Source organism: Rhinolophus hipposideros (genome assembly GCF_964194185.1).
Source record: "Rhinolophus hipposideros genome assembly, chromosome: 12".
NCBI lineage: Eukaryota > Metazoa > Chordata > Mammalia > Chiroptera > Rhinolophidae > Rhinolophus > Rhinolophus hipposideros.
Window position 1 is genome coordinate 24,908,820 of NC_138058.1, and position 15,272 is coordinate 24,924,091.

The 15,272-nt window shown below is 49.6% G+C and overlaps 1 protein-coding gene across 4 annotated transcripts in view; it reads left to right on the forward strand.

Annotated features, from left to right (window-relative positions):
* Window positions 1–15,272, forward strand: part of SFXN5 (sideroflexin 5) — a 110,245-nt gene that overhangs the window by 74,499 nt on the left and 20,474 nt on the right. For 3 of the 4 annotated variants that reach the window (XM_081069405.1, XM_081069407.1, XM_081069406.1), the window contains exons 11-12: window positions 9,115–9,230; window positions 11,195–11,280. In XM_081069405.1, the coding sequence (XP_080925531.1) occupies window positions 9,115–9,230; window positions 11,195–11,280 (202 nt within the window). The remainder of the gene's footprint in view (window positions 1–9,114; window positions 9,231–11,194; window positions 11,281–15,272) is intronic. The other variant, XM_081069408.1, reaches the window with a different exon arrangement.

Genomic DNA, 15,272 nt, shown 5'->3' on the forward strand with positions numbered 1-15,272 from the left:
GAGGTCCCCCAAACAGGGACTGGATCTCATTCATCACCACCCCCCAGGTTCCCTGGGTGCCTGGCACACAGTCAGCACATGAGTGCTTTGGTAGAAAAGCTTTGACATTGGGCACCCAAAGTGGAACCCTCGCCACCCCCGATGACATTGGTGATCAGATTCGATAGCTACTTGGACATTTATTCTGGGGTGTTTTCATTTTTAAAAATGTGTCTTGAATGTTCTGTTTTCTTATATGTTTTCACCATCACTGTAATCTACGTTTCAGTCGGCAGGCCTAGGGAGGATGGCCCATGAGCCCACCCCTTACCAGGTCCTCCTGGGCACGTTCTCCAGCCTTTCTGGGTTGGATTTGGAAGGATAGGTGGTGGCCTGGGCTAGGTGCTAGGATTGGGGGCAGCCCCCAAACTGGCATGGGCCCCGGGTGTGTGTCAGGCCCCAAGAAGTCATGGACATTGGGGCCAACTCAGCTAAAAGGAAGTCTCCAGTATCGTGCCCTAGGTCTCCTTCTTCAGTTTCATTCCCTCAGTTATTTATAACTGCCTTGGTCAGAGAAAGCACGTGGGTCACATTCAAGGAACAACAAATTAGCAGTGACTATGAATTCATGGACAGGAGTACCAGGTTCCAAAAAGGTCTTACAAATGTGTGGCTCTGATGAGGTTCACTCACATTTCAGCTGTATTACTAGAGTTAGTGCGCCTGGAATAAAGGAATCTGTTTAGTTCTGGACTCGACACATTCAGAGTAGCACTGATAAGTGGGAGCCCAACAAGAGTAGCAGGATCTTCTGAAAACCTGACAATCTGTTATTGAAATGGGCTGCCTGACTCCTTGTTTAGGGAAGTGTCTGAGTAGCAGCCTGGCCCAAAGAGCTGTGAAAGGCACTCACATGTGACCACATCACCTGTTTCGGGGCAGCTTGCCCAGGACCTGGCATACAGTAGGTGCTCAGTGAATGCTTATGAATGGCCTTCCAATTCAGAGCATTTATAATTCCTGAAATCAGAGGGCAAAGAAGTCCAGAGGCAGAGGAGGCAGGGAGGCAGGAGGCAGGGGAGGAGGGGTTATGAGTGTGGGAGGGATGGAGGAAGGAAACCTGGTTGGGGTGGGCTGGGCCTATTGGGGAGGGGAGGTGGGAGGGCATGTTGATATTAGCTTAGAGATGGGGCTCTATCTTATGGTTAATGGAGAACTACTTAAGAATCTCAAGCTAGGGAGCAGCTGTGATAAAAGGGAGCTTTCCAGAGGGTAAATACGTTAGCGAGAATCTTTTATTAAGAGATCCTGAACTTTAGAGTCAGCCTATACCTAAATTTACAGGCTGATGTTTCAATCCAGAAATTCTCACTTCAATGTGGGATGTGAAATTCTCCCCCAATTCTCCAGCTATTTGAGAGAAAATCCATGCCATATAGCACTGCCTCTTAGGCATAATAATGGGGAATATTGTAGAATCAAGCAAATATTGGGTGTACGTCCTCCTTTGATAATCATCCTCTAAAGGCAGAGGGGCTGTATTCTAGTGTGATCTCTGTGTGTTTGTAATTTATTATAATAATTTTAATATATAAACATATTCACATATATATAAATATATATGGGTGCAATAAATTTGTGTGTGTGTGTGTAAGGCAGTAATATACATACACGTCTGCTTGTAAGTATATAAACCTTGCCTGGCAGGGACCTGGCTACAGTGGTTTCCTCTGGGGAAGGAAGTGAAGCTAAGGATCAGGGGTTGGAAGGAGACTTACGTTTTATAATTTACAGTTTTGCATGATTTGAATTGTTTACTGTGTTCATGTGTTACTCACAAAATAGGAAATGGAGGGATGGAGAGAGAGAGAGAGAGAGAGAGAGAGAGAGAGAGAGAGAGAGAGAGAGAGAGAGAGAGAGAGAGAGAGAGAGAGAGATATCAGGAGAATTTTATGCAATGTCAGTCTGGAGCCAAGATGGGAGCTCACATGCCCTGGTTGCCATTAGAGTGTTTTTGTTTTAATAAAAAATGGTTCTATTTTTTTCCTGGTAATATGTGATTGTTATGTGAAGTTAAACAATCCTACTTCTCTCCCAAGAAATGTTTGGTGTATATCCTTCCAAATTCCAGTAAACATCTAAAAGTGAAGGACTCTCTGCCTATTTATTGTATCTATGTATAATATACATATATTTAATACAAATGAGATCATACTGTGTATACTGTTCTATGAACTGCTTTTTAACATCATGATAAATTTGGAATGTCTTTACATGGCAGTCATAAAATTCCAAATTATCCTTTTTAACAGCCACAATAATTTATTCCGTGACTTTTTTAAAAATTATGAAATATTATTTCAAACCCATGGAATATTGTAGGAAATAGAGAAATAAAATATTAGATGTACCCTAAGCCTTCTGTGCCCTCCATCATTTTGATTCTGGTTTCTTCCTTCTCTCCCAGGGCAAGGCTGTCCACTTGCATTCCCCTCATTTGTGTTTTTATGTTGTATCATGTGTGTGTGTACCATAAACCAGAAATTGTATTGTTTATGTGTTTTTTAAGTTTACATTAACTCTCATATTGTACAGGTCCTTTTAAAACTGCTTTTCATTGTGGTTTAGAGATTTATCCAGGTTAATACATATATATTCGCTTGAGCTGCTTTAGGCATTCTACTCTATGACTGTTCCACAGTTGATTAATTAGGGACATTTAGCTTGTTTCCAGCTTCTCATTATAATACATAGCACTGCACTAAACAACCTTGTACGTGTGCCCATATGCATACCTATAGGAGCTCCTTCTCCAGAGCAGAGATTTTCAAACAACCACCTGGGGAGCTTTAAAAAACGCCCAGATGTGGTTTCAGTTGTGCAGCCAATGTTGAGAGTCACCAGTCTGGGCTCTGTACCCAGAAATGGAATGGCTGCATCAGAGGGTTTACACATCTCTAGCTTTACTAGATATTGCTCAATGAGCATACTGGCTTTTACTCTGCCTGCCAGGTTGGAATATTTGCTTCCCTACATCCTCTTGAATATTTGGTATTATCACTCTTTTAAAAGTTTTGTCCATCTGAAATGGTTCTTTTCTCATTTTAATTTGCATTTTTCCAATTGCCAGTATGGTTGGGAACCTTTTCTTAAGTGTATTGGGCATTTGGGTTTCCACATAGGAGAGAGAAAGGATCCCTATTTTATACCACACACAAAAATAAATTCCAGATAGATTAAAGAACAAAATGTGAAAAGTGAAATGTTAAAGCTTCTAGAAGAAAATATAGATGAACAGTGAAGTAGGAGTAGAGTTTCTTGAAGACACCTTAAAAACTATATACCAGAGAGGAAAAGGCTATTTGACTACCGATTAAACTACATGACAGATGTCACACACTATTTGTAAACCATTTCACCAATGAGGATTAATCTTTAACACATAAAGAACTCCTGTAGATATTTTTTCTTCGATTCAAAAATCTAGTTTTGACTCTTAGTAAGATTGAGTTCATGTTCATTGATTTTTTTAAAACATTTCTTTTATGAATTCCTACTCAAATATTTTTCAGTGATTTCAAACACTATCTTTTTCATGATAATTGTTAAAGCTCTTTATACATTTTTATGGATGTTTTTGGCTAAAAGTAACAGAAACCCTCGACTCAAAGGAGCTTAAATAATAAAGGAATTTATTACTTTACAAAGGTTGAGTCCCAGGTGAGGTATCCAGGGCCCTTCCTTCCATCCCTCTGCTCTGCCAGGGGCCTCATCTTGAGGGTAGCTCCCTTCTGATGTAAGTTGGCATCAGTAATTCCAAACGTCACATCCAGACCTACCATTGCCCAGAGGACAGGAGGCAGTGCCTGCTACCTCTTCTCAAGAAGAGCCCTTTCCCAGAAGTTCCCTGCAGACATCCCTCATTGGCTAGTATCAGTCACATGTCCCTTCCTAAACCAATCCGTGGCAAGGGAAGGATTACTACGATTAGTTTAGACTCATCTTTTGGGAGTAGAATAGCTGTTGGGCATCAATCACCATGACTCTCCATAGATTAATATTCGCTCTTTGTCACATATAATAAATATATTTTCCAAGTTTACTGTTTCTTATATGATGGATATTAAATAACATATTTCTCAATTCTAAGATGCCTCAGTTACAAGAGGCATTCATATAATAGCCATTCAGAAGAGGGTAGGACTGTATTTCATCTTTATTTGAAGGAATAAACAAGCCTTCATTATACATTCAATCCAAGGCACTTTCTTCAACACCGCAGTTTGCGTCTCAGCCTTCTTCACATCTTCCAGTTCTCTATTGGACATTGGTTGTTAAATTGCATCATGGCCCCCAGTACTTTTTGTAATCTCTGTCTCTAATCTTGACCCTTTCAGCCCCTTTAACATTGACAGTATAATTTAAAAGCACACAAAAGAATATTGGGAATTTTGTGTCTGCAGTTCGTTTGATTATACTTGCGGTTTGATTTCTTTCTTTACGTGCAGAAAAAATATTCTTGACATTAATCTGCTGCTTTAGGTAGTTGCTGATATATAGATGCCTAAATATAGGACCCATGAATAGATCACACCAGTCCCTGTTGACTTTTAATTTTTTTATCATCTACTTCAAGAAGTTTGATAATTTCTTTTCAATTTTTCAACAAGTAAAACATGATTATACTCTCATTGTAAAAATGCAAACAGTATAGAAAATTTTAGGGCAAAAAAGTGAAAGTGCTCATCATCCCCTAATTCCCAAATTTTGTTTTCTTCCCAAGGATATCACTCTGTTAGGTGTGAACCTTCCAAAAATGTTACCTGTGGATTTATGTGCACACAGCTGTGTGTATACCAGTGACGGGGGTTTATGTTCAGTATATTATCCTGCACATACTCAGTAGCTCTTTTCATATAAGTTGTTTTGGAGAGCTTCCCATGTAAGTTCCCTAAATGGTGGACATTTAGGTTGTTTCTAATTATTTACTCTTACAAACAGTGCTATAATTAACATCCTTGTAAATGTCTCTTTGTGCATATGGGCAAGCATTTCTTTAGGGTAGCTATCTATGGTTTGGCAATTTCTGCTGCCTTTAATTGCATTGCCTGGTATCTGGCAGACGATCTTCCGCATGTACAATAACTTTTCATGTCCGTGCTCCATTATAGTGTAAGTTTTAAAAAGATGTCTTAGGCGACAATTAGGAATCTAAGTTTAAGTTCAAGTTCTGTGTGGATTGCTGTAAGCAACTGAGGTGATACTCAAATGAACAGATACCTCTCACCATGGCTAAGTCCACCCGTGCACAGGCAGTGGTGATGGGGAGCAAACAAGACCCCCCTGCAACACCAATTGTGAGGCACATCATAGTTTTGAAAACATTAAAATATGAGAAAATGCGTCTTCGAATAGAGGAGTTACGGTGTTTTCTTTTCCCTAACTGAATAGCCTTTTGCTTCACCCCTCTATTGGAATGGTTTTTTGCCTGGGAGTTGATAGAATTGCTTAACTCATTTTCCTGGTAGGTGGGGGGGGGGGTGTCTCTGGATTATTAACTCTATTGATGTGTGTCTGTTCCTGTGCTAGTTCAGGGGATCAGCTCCCCTGTAGTCTTCTTTCCGAGAACTTTCCTGCACGTTTGTCTTCTGTCTACTGCTCTTTCTTTCCACGCTGGCCCTTTGACACGGGGCGCTTCATTAGCTGTTCACAAGCGGCAGGATTTATCACGATGGGTCTGATGTGAGAACATCTGCAGCAGTGAAGAGCACACTGTTCTCAGGACTTGACAGCGAGCTTGCCGTCAGCGTGACGCGATCTCTGTCTCATTCTCTCATCCCCTGACATCTCCCAGCACCACCGCTCCAACATCAGCTATGCCTGAGTCTTGAGTGGTGTCAGTCTGAGTTGACAACGTGCCAGCTTCCTTAACATTCTCACTAACAGACTGCTTAATTAACCTGCTGATACTGCCAATGGTAGATCTTGGTGGTGTGCTAGAAAGGAGAGCTGTGGCCCATCGTTGGTCTCTCTCTGTTTCATTTGCTTAGGCTCTCAGTGTCCATGAGGCGGGAGCCGGACTTGCCAGGAGTGGGATGGGAGGGACCAGGGAAGGTCTGAAAGGCAAACAGCATAACTGAATGTTCTGGATGAGATTCTGGAAATGAAATCACCGACGAAGGGCAGCATTTTCACTGCTCAGAGGCAGGGATGGCTAATAACCTGTGTTAACAGCAGGTGCTGAATAAGTGGACAACCAGTATACACAGTCGGTAGAGAGATTACAGGGCATATGCCATTTGAGTGGGCAGTAAGAATGATGGGGGGGTCCAAGGGAGGAGCCTGGGGGGTGCCATCATTTTGTGGTGGCTTTTAGGGTGTTCTCTGTCTTTTCTTTCCAGGGAGCTTAGATGAAAGGGCAGCTTTGTCATTCTGAAAAGTGTCCTGGAGGGGCTGTCTGAGGGGAGGCAGGCTGGATTTTATCTTTTGTCTCAAGTCATTTTGTGTTTGAACCAAGGTCCTGCTGGGTCCTGGTATGGCTACATTGCGTATTCAGAAATTGCGGACAAGCAGGGGAGATGCCACCATGAGCCTGGGGCTGATCCACCATCACCTCCAAATCCACGTCTCTTCTCTTTGTCTCCTACACACACACACACACATTTGGGGCTAGAGGTGTCCCCGCCGTCCCTGGCTTCCCTCGACCTGGTGTCGGCACAGATGGAAAGGCTGTGAGCCCAGAGATCCCGTGAAGACGCTACATGCAGTCCCTCCTTTTACACCCAGGGACGTGGGCAGGGGGTGGCATTTGCAGAGTGAGCTGGTGGTTCCTGACTTAAAGCAGATGCTCGTCCCCAGACCACATTCCTGTAGCCTTGCCTTTCCTGGGACAGCTGTGGTGTGGTGGTGGTGGAAGGGATTTTCAGAGGGCAGAGACTTTCAGGGGGAGAAAACCCCAATATCCTCTCCAGTGGTTTTATTGGATCTCCTGGGAACTGCCTGCCTGGCAGCCACAGCAGGTGAGGCATGCAGAGTATTCCTGCCACCACTAGAGGGCATGTCACCAACACAGGCCAGGTGCCCCCTTCCCAAGGCCACTCTGGGGGCCCCTCCCCTCCTTCAGCCCTGGTGGGGGGAGCTGGCAGGGGGTCACCTCTGAGAACAGGAGAGGGAGATTCGGTGTCAGGATTGGAATTGAAGCCTAGTCGGCCCGAAGCCCAGGCTCCCAACTTCTCCTTCTTTACCTCAGATTCTGTCTGTCTCTGGATGTGTGTGAGACAAGCGTTTTTCAACATCAGAACTACTGACCTTTTGAGCTGGATAATTCTTTGTTGTGGGAGCTGTCCTGTGTTGTGGGATGTTTAGCAGCATCTCTGGTCTCTACCCAATAGATGCCGGTAGCAACACCCCACCCCAGGTTGTGATAATCAAAAAGGTCTCCAAATGTTGCCAAACGTCTCACAAAATCGCCCGTGGTTGAGAGCCGCTCTGTGAGACAGGTGAGCACGCTGCAGTGGGCACAGGACTGGCCCAACGCAGACGAGGTCTGTCCATGGTTACCGCTGCTGCCGAGTGTCGTGTGGAAACACAAGAGCTAGTCAAAGATGGCATATGTGCTGTAAATGCATTTTAAAACTGGATTTGGTCTCCTGCCTTTCTCTCCAAAGACTGCAGAGCCTCTCGGTCTTCCCCTCTGTTTACTCCACCTTCCCACTTTATTGAAACAGGAAACTGAGGCTGAGAGACCCCTGGGGTCACATGCCACCCTCACCTGCAGGACCGTGTACCCCCACTGCAAGCACCCTGGACCCCTCTTCTCCCAGCCCTGGCTCAGGCACCAAGGGCATCTGTGGTCTTCCTCCCACTCCACCTGCCCACAAGGCCCTCCAGCCCCCCAAGCCCTGTGCCCCCCCACTGGAGAGAGTGGGGAAGCAGCAGGTGTTGATGCTAATCAGTGTTCACAGCCCAGAACTGCAGTCGCTCTCAGGCTGACACACTCCCCAAAATTAAACACTCATTATACAAAATTAATTGACATTAATTAGCAAAAATTAAAACTTTAAACACAGCAAGGCGCTTTGGGGGGAGGAGTGAAGCAGGCGGGCTCCACATTTGTCGCCCCCCACTTCCCACCTGCCTACCACCCCCAAGTCCCCCCACATCCATCCTCCAGCAGGGCTGGCAGAGTTCAGGCAAGGTCAGGGCCCGCACCCAGCCTTAACCCAGTCCCCACTGTGTGAATCCCAGGTGAGAGGAGCCCGAAGAGGTGCCCTGTGCTAGTCACCAGCGGATGGGTGGCCCCCAAATGCTGGCATCCAGCCCTCCCCTCAGCCCAGCTCCCCATGATCTCAGCTGAGAGAGGGGGGCATGGCCAAAGGAGGAAAGCCAACCATCTGAAGCAAGAATGTCGAAAGTATGCCTTTCGCGTTGCCTGACCCCTCTCCCCCGCCTTCCCGGCACCTCCCATCTCCTGGTTATCTAAAAGATCAGGCTCTGTCGCCTTTCAGCTCTGTCCCATTTTGCGATAGGACCTGAGATAAGTTGCCCCCTTCTCTGAGCCTCGATTTTCCATCCATATGATGAGGGGGCGATGCTGGGTGAACACAGGATGCTGCCTGCTCTGGTACCTGCTGTCGGGGAAGCATGTCTCCGGGGACTGCGTTCACTCTGAGGAGCAAGGGGCTGACGGTGGCAGGCTGGCATTTTAAGAGGATGCCCAGAAAGGCAGCCCAAGGGACTGAGGTGCTGACGGTGGGACATCAGGCCCCAGTGGGGGAATTCATCTTCAGGCCAGAGAGTCCCCCAAGATGGACATCCACTTGGCCTGCCTGCGGGGCCTAGTGCCCAGAGAGGAAAGCATCCTCCTTGATAACTGGTCCCTCTCTAAGCCTTGAACAGTTTCCCCTTCCTTCCTAACACTGGTTATTTTCCACCTTTGCTCACCAGGTTCCCAAGGGCCCAAGTCCCTCAGCAGGCTGATAGGCAGCGCTGCGTCTGAAGGCAGACACGGCATTTATTCAGCACTTAGTTGCTTGGGCTAAGGAGGCTTGGAGCCCAGTGGGCTTTTCCACCCAGTAGAATGTCATGTCATCCTCTCCTCTCACTCCTGCTCCTTGCTCCCTTCTCTCTCTGCAGCCAGCGCCAATATCTGCAACGTGGTCCTAATGCGGTACGGGGAGCTAGAGGAAGGGATTGATGTCCTGGATGGTGACGGCAACCTCGTGGGCTCCTCCAAGATCGCAGCCAGACATGTGGGTTGTCCCGGGGCTCGGGAGCTAGGGGGTGGCGGGTGGCAGGGGCAGCAGCTGGGAGGGTGTTTGTTCCTCCTAAGTGTTTGCATTCCCCGGGCGCTGCTGTGCCTAGCACCCTTGCTTTGTCCTCTGGATCTCTCCTCCTCACCTCCCATCTCTATGAGTCCCGGCCTCAAGGTCTGGCCCAGCCACTCCTGTCCCCTGGACATCCCTGCTTCTTTCCAACTGCCCTCCCCTCCCCGCTGTGAGACCGCCCTATCTCAGGACCTGGCTTCTCTTATCTGTTAATGGATGAGGGCAGAGGAGACTCCCCCACCCCCAGAGCTTTGTTTTCCCTCCCCAGGACCTAGGGCGCTGCCCCCTGGGCTTTCTTGTCCTCTTGGGTAAAAGAGGAAGTGTGGGAGCGGGTGCTTTGTGTTTCTGTGCTAATAGGCACTTCTGCAAGTGGCACCTCACCCGGGAGTGAGTGTGGCGGGGTGCAGGGGTGTCAGGCTGTGGAAGGCCGGGGGCTGGTGTTCTGTTACAAGAAGGCCCTGTTTCACTAGGCTCACCCACTTCAGCAATTGTCGTTTTTGCTGTAAATCCTGTCTGTCCCTCTCCCTACGCCTTCCAGCCTTCATCAGTGGCAGCAGTGGCTCATCCTGCTCTGGCTTCCAAGTACTGGGGCGGGGGCTTCAGCGGGGAGGTAGCTGAGCATTTCCCTCTGCTCCAGCCACTGCGCCTCCTCAGCTCCCATGTGGGGCCAGGCCGAGCCTCACCTCTGTCAGTGAGGCCTTCTCCACGAGCCTCTCATGTGGGAAGACCCCTCTGTTAGCTCTGCCTCCCCCCCCTCCCCCCACTGACTTAGGGAAAGTGAATGACCAGCCAAGGCTCGTGAAGGGCAAGGGGCTCAGCGTGCCAACACCAACACTGGCTTCTCTGCTTCCTGCACTGCTTCTGGGCCCCATCACCCCACGCCTGTTCAGGAGACCAGAGGGACCCACGCAGGCCTTCTTGAGGCTGATCACGAAGGACTCGAGTTCCTGGGAGAAATTTCCAGCCCTGAGCCCGTCACACAGGGAATGTGGCCTAAATTTCCTACCTGACCCCAGCCTCCTATCCTACCTTATGTTCTTCTCAGACTTGCTGTGAGGGAGCCTGACAATGGTAACTCCTCCTTGTGGTCCAAACTCTTCTACAGCCCTGGTTGTCCCTCAGCCTGGCTCTGTCAGCCCTTTGCTGTCTGGAGGAAGACCCAGGGACCCGGGGGCGATGAGCCTTTCCTGGAGCCTTCTCTGAGGGCTGGGATTTGGCGGGGTTAAAGAACTCCCTGCAATGACCGTCAGAGTGCAGAACTGCCACTGAGCTATGCCCTGACTGTGCCCACCCCCAAGAATCCCAAGGGAGCCCCCAGAACAAGGGCCCAAGCAGACCCCATAGGGAGACTCAGCAGATACGCAGCAGAATCATCTCCCTCCGACAAAGCTGACCTCTGGTCACTACGAAAGACTCAGCCACAGCCAGGAGACACAAGGTCTTCACCGTCTCTGTGCTCCCTGAGCGCCAGGAGCCTCACGTGCTCCAGCAGACCCCAGCTGCTTGTTCTGGTCCTTCAGCGCCCGCTTTGTTTTTAGAGCACCTCAAGTGATCCGTATGCTTCCTGCCCAGTCCCTGCACCCGCCACCCACCCGAGGCACCTCCCTGGGCGCAGGCCCCTTCCTGGGGCTGCTGCTGTGTGGCCACTCCTCCCCGACATGTGGCAGGTGACAGGGATCTGCTCTGCAAATGTGTGCAGTGGGAAGACGGGTGGCTTTTTTCTGTTGTTTGGAATATGGCTGTGTGAGCAATTTCATGAATTATTCCATTCCGCCAGATGTGCTTAGCAGTCATACACACACCTAGGGGCTACGGGGTGGGATTTGCTGCCAGGTAGTTGTCCCCTATCCCAGGAGCCCCACTTACCACAGCCTCTGCTTGCCCCTCAGGCCCTGCTGGAGACGGCGCTGACACGAGTGGTCCTTCCCATGCCCATCCTGGTGCTCCCTCCAATTGTCATGTCCATGCTGGAGAAGTGAGTTGGGGTACCCAGGACAGAGGGGCCACCACTGGGGGGAGAGGGAAGGGGGCCAGCTGGCCCAGGACAAGGGGAGTAGATGGCAGCCCGCCAGGTTTGTTTAGGCTCTCCCAGGCAATGCTGCTAGAATCTGGGAGAATTCATGGAGTTTTACTGTGCGGGACCCGGTATTAGGAAGGCTGGCCCTGCCCTGAGGAGCTGGAGTGTGTGTGTCTCTGTGCATGTGTGTGTGCCCAAGTGTGTGTGTGTGTGTGTGTGTGTGTGTGTGTGTGTGTGCGCGCACATGCATACTCTTAGTGCACAGTGCAGGACCGGTTGTGAAGAGAGTGAGGATTGTGGTAGGAAAACTAGATTTGGGGCAGCACCACCCCTTTCAAGCATCCACCATGAGGCAAGTCACTGCCGCACAGAGCCTCAGTTTCTCCATTTAGAAAACATGAATAGTACCAACCTCCCTGCCTTCCTCAGAAGGATGGAACACATATTTGTCATGACTGTAAAGAAATGAGGGAACACAATAATAAAAACAATGATAGAGTGATTCTATTAAGTAATGAGTGTGAAATTGAATTGTGATGACTGAAATGCTGCTTGAAGGAGAAGCTAAGCAGAGAGGGAGGGAGGACACTAGGGCTGACCGTGTAGGTTTGGGCAGGCCCTGAGGATTAGAGGAAGTCTAGCAGGAAAGGAACAGGCAGGGTCTAGGTGGGGGGATCAGGTTGAATAAAAGCCTGGAGGTGCAGATCCTTGGCTGATACAGGTGAAAATGAGATGATTGCTCCCTCCCTCCTGGGGCTCAGCCTGGGAGGGGGCACACCAAGGCAGCAAGGTTGGGCTTGGAGGCAGTATAGGGTAAGGACAGGGTTTGGGCACCCCATTGGGGATTCTGGGGCAGGGTCTTCTTCCCCGTTTGGAGACCTTCTTTTTCCCACAATACCAGTTCTAATCACAGCTAACATTTACTAAGCACTTACTACATCCCAGCCCTTTCTCAGCCAGGCCTCTGCCCAAATGCCATCTCAAAGAGGCCTTCTCTGACCACCCTGTCGAGGTAATAGATGCTATCTCCTTTCTTCACACTGCCTTATTTTTATTCACAGCATTTATGAATATCTGAGAGTCTTTATCTAGTTGTCGATTATCTGTCTGCTCCACTAGAATGTAATCTCCATCGAGGAAAGTAAATTCCTTTTATTGACTGCCCTGCAAGTTCTAGCACATAGTAGGTGCTCAGTAAGTGTTGAATGAATGAATGAACAAAATGAGTCCTCTAACCTTCACAACAGTGCAATGAGGTAAGTATGGTACCCATTTTACAGATGAGGAAAGGAAGGCAAAGAGAGGTCTTATTATCTGCTCACAGTCATACACTACATAATGGCAGAGCCAGGAGTGGCCCAGGAATACAGCTCCAAAGCGGGGCTCTTCCTCCCACGCTGGCTGTCTCTTTGGTCTTCAGGTCACATCATATAATCAGCATGTGTTTGTGTCCTGCCCTGTGTGGAGACTGAGGAGGAGCAGATTTGGGGACCTGGCCTCAGGAAGCTTGTGTTTTGATAAGGGAGATGGGTGAGACCCACACACAGGTCAGCTGCAGGTGGGACCAGGTGGTGTGTGAATGGGACCAAGATGACCTTGAGGAGATGTACTATGGGCTCCGCAGCACGAGGGCTGGTCCCCAAGCTTCTGGTCCCCAAGAGGAGAAAGGCTACTGTTGACTCTCAGCGCAAAATAGGATTTTGGCAGAAGGGAGGACTTTCTGGGCAGGGTGTGGGCTTGTTGTGTGGACAGCCCGACAGAAGCAAAGCGTGCTCATCGAGGCCAGCTGATGGGGGGCCCTGTGTCCAGCTGACGAAATGATCCCTTTCTCACTGTAGGAGAAGGGGGAGGGGTAAAGTGAGAGGGTGCCTGAGCAGGGGGCACTGTGTGTATAAGAAAATTAGTCTCGTATGGAAGTTGCAAAAATAAGTAGATCCTGGGAGAGCAATTGCTTTAGTGGCTCTGACCCTTATAGAGGTAGCTGCCTCGTAAACTGAGGCTGTCTCCAAACACCGGTGACTGCAAGTACACACAAGGACACCACAAGACAAATGAGGAAGGTAGGGTTTCTGTCTTCTAGGCTGTTGAATCCTGAGCCTGGAGTTTGCTGAGGGGATGTGGTCTGTGATGCCTTCCCTGTTGGCATCTGGGTTTGTAGAAAGTGGAGTGAGGGTTGGCGTCCCATTGGCTTGGGGGCTTAAACTCGAGAGTCATGGAGGTGGGGTGGGATGGTTCTAGTTCTGAACCTCCCTGGCCCAGAGTCCAGGCTGCCATGAGTCTGGCTCAGCTTAACGTCCAAAGAAGCTCCTCAGGCGGGTAGAGAAAGTTGACCTTGTCCTTGGCTTATTCTTTCCTGAAGCCTCTTGGAGGGTCTCTGGGAGGAGAAGGAGTCCAGCCCGAGTTTTCCCTGGAATATCAAAATGAATAAGACCCAATCTGTGCCCTCAGAGACTTCCTTCCTTTCACATATATTGGGGGACTGCAAGACCAGGTGGGGTTGGAGCCAGGGCAGTGTGGCAGCGCCAGCTGAGACTCCTGGTAGGAAACTGAAATCTGAATTCCTGCTCCATCATTTTCAGACCTGGAGACCCCCTCAGCCACAGTTTCCCACTTGGAGAATGACAACACTGCCCCCTTTGTCACCTTGTTCGCTAGGGCTTTGCATTTCGCCCCATCCAGCAGGCTCTTGGCTCTTTGCGGGGACCCCACTGGGCACCTCATGGCCTTTCCATGCAGGGGTGCTAGTGGCAGCGCCTTTGCTCAGGAGGCTGGTGGGGGAGGCAGCCTCCACCCTAGGGAGTCCCGGTTGGGTGAGGGAGTCAGGACAGCCAGGAAAAAAAGACCAAAGAACACTTACAAAGCAGCCTACTTGCAAATTAATGGAGCGCAAACTAAAACTGCTTCAAGTGCTGAGGGAATGAATGCACAGCAGTAGGGAGACAAGCTGTTGTGTGTGGGGCGGGGGCCTGTATAACTTTGTCTCTGGCCTCAGTTTATCCTCTCTGGGAGGAGCCCTTAGACGTCCCTGGATTTCCTGCCAGGGTAAGAGAGGTGGGCGCCAGGCATGTTCAGGGGTCCCAGTCTCTGAGACTGAAAGGAAAAGTGTGTGAAGTCGAAAGCAGAGGCGCCTCAGCTCCTAGCACGGGCCTCCCTCTGAGGGGGTACGCATGCCCCCCAACACACATCCTCTCACTGCACAGCTTCACCTTGCTGAAGAGGAAGCTGGTTTTAGACCCTGGGCTGGGCTATCAGCCACTTCCCCCATAATCTCCCCAACTCAGAGGCAGGTGCAGCAGCTTTCCCCCACCCCCCAGCCCTGCATCCCTGGTCCTGAAGTTCGGCCTCCCCACCAGACTGGGTCTCAGCCGGCTTGGGGTTCAGGCCACACCCTCCATGGGTGTTCTCCAGGCTGCTCCTGCCTCCCTCATTCCTTGGGATCCGGGTCTTTCCTTTCTCCCAGGCATTCGCACATCTCTCCATCTGCATATTTTAACTCCCCCAGCTGCCTTTCCAATCCCTCCCTGCCATCTCGCTCTCCTCCCCTCCCCCTGTCCTGCTGTGTTCACTCTCTGCCTGCTCTGAGCTGGGACTTCCGAAGCTCCTCTTTGGCTTCAGTGTAGGGCCGGACTCTTTCCGTAATCGGAAGCACAGGCCTGGGGCTTCCTGGACCCCATTCCCAGTGGGGACTTCAGCCAGGCACCTATAAGAAGCCAAGGTCACAGCCCCCCATGGGAGGAGGTCTGTCTGGTGTCACTGCCAGGAGTTCCCAAGGATTGAGTTCGTAACCTGCCCCTTACCTGCCACCTTCTTTCACCCTGTCCCCTTCCTTGCCCTCAGTGACCCTTAGGGCTAGGCCTCCAAAGACTTCACATCCTCCTGCCCCGTTCCCTCTTCTCTAATCCCCCTCAGGGACTGAGGTACCAGTCAGTGCCACTGGGACATAGGACAGC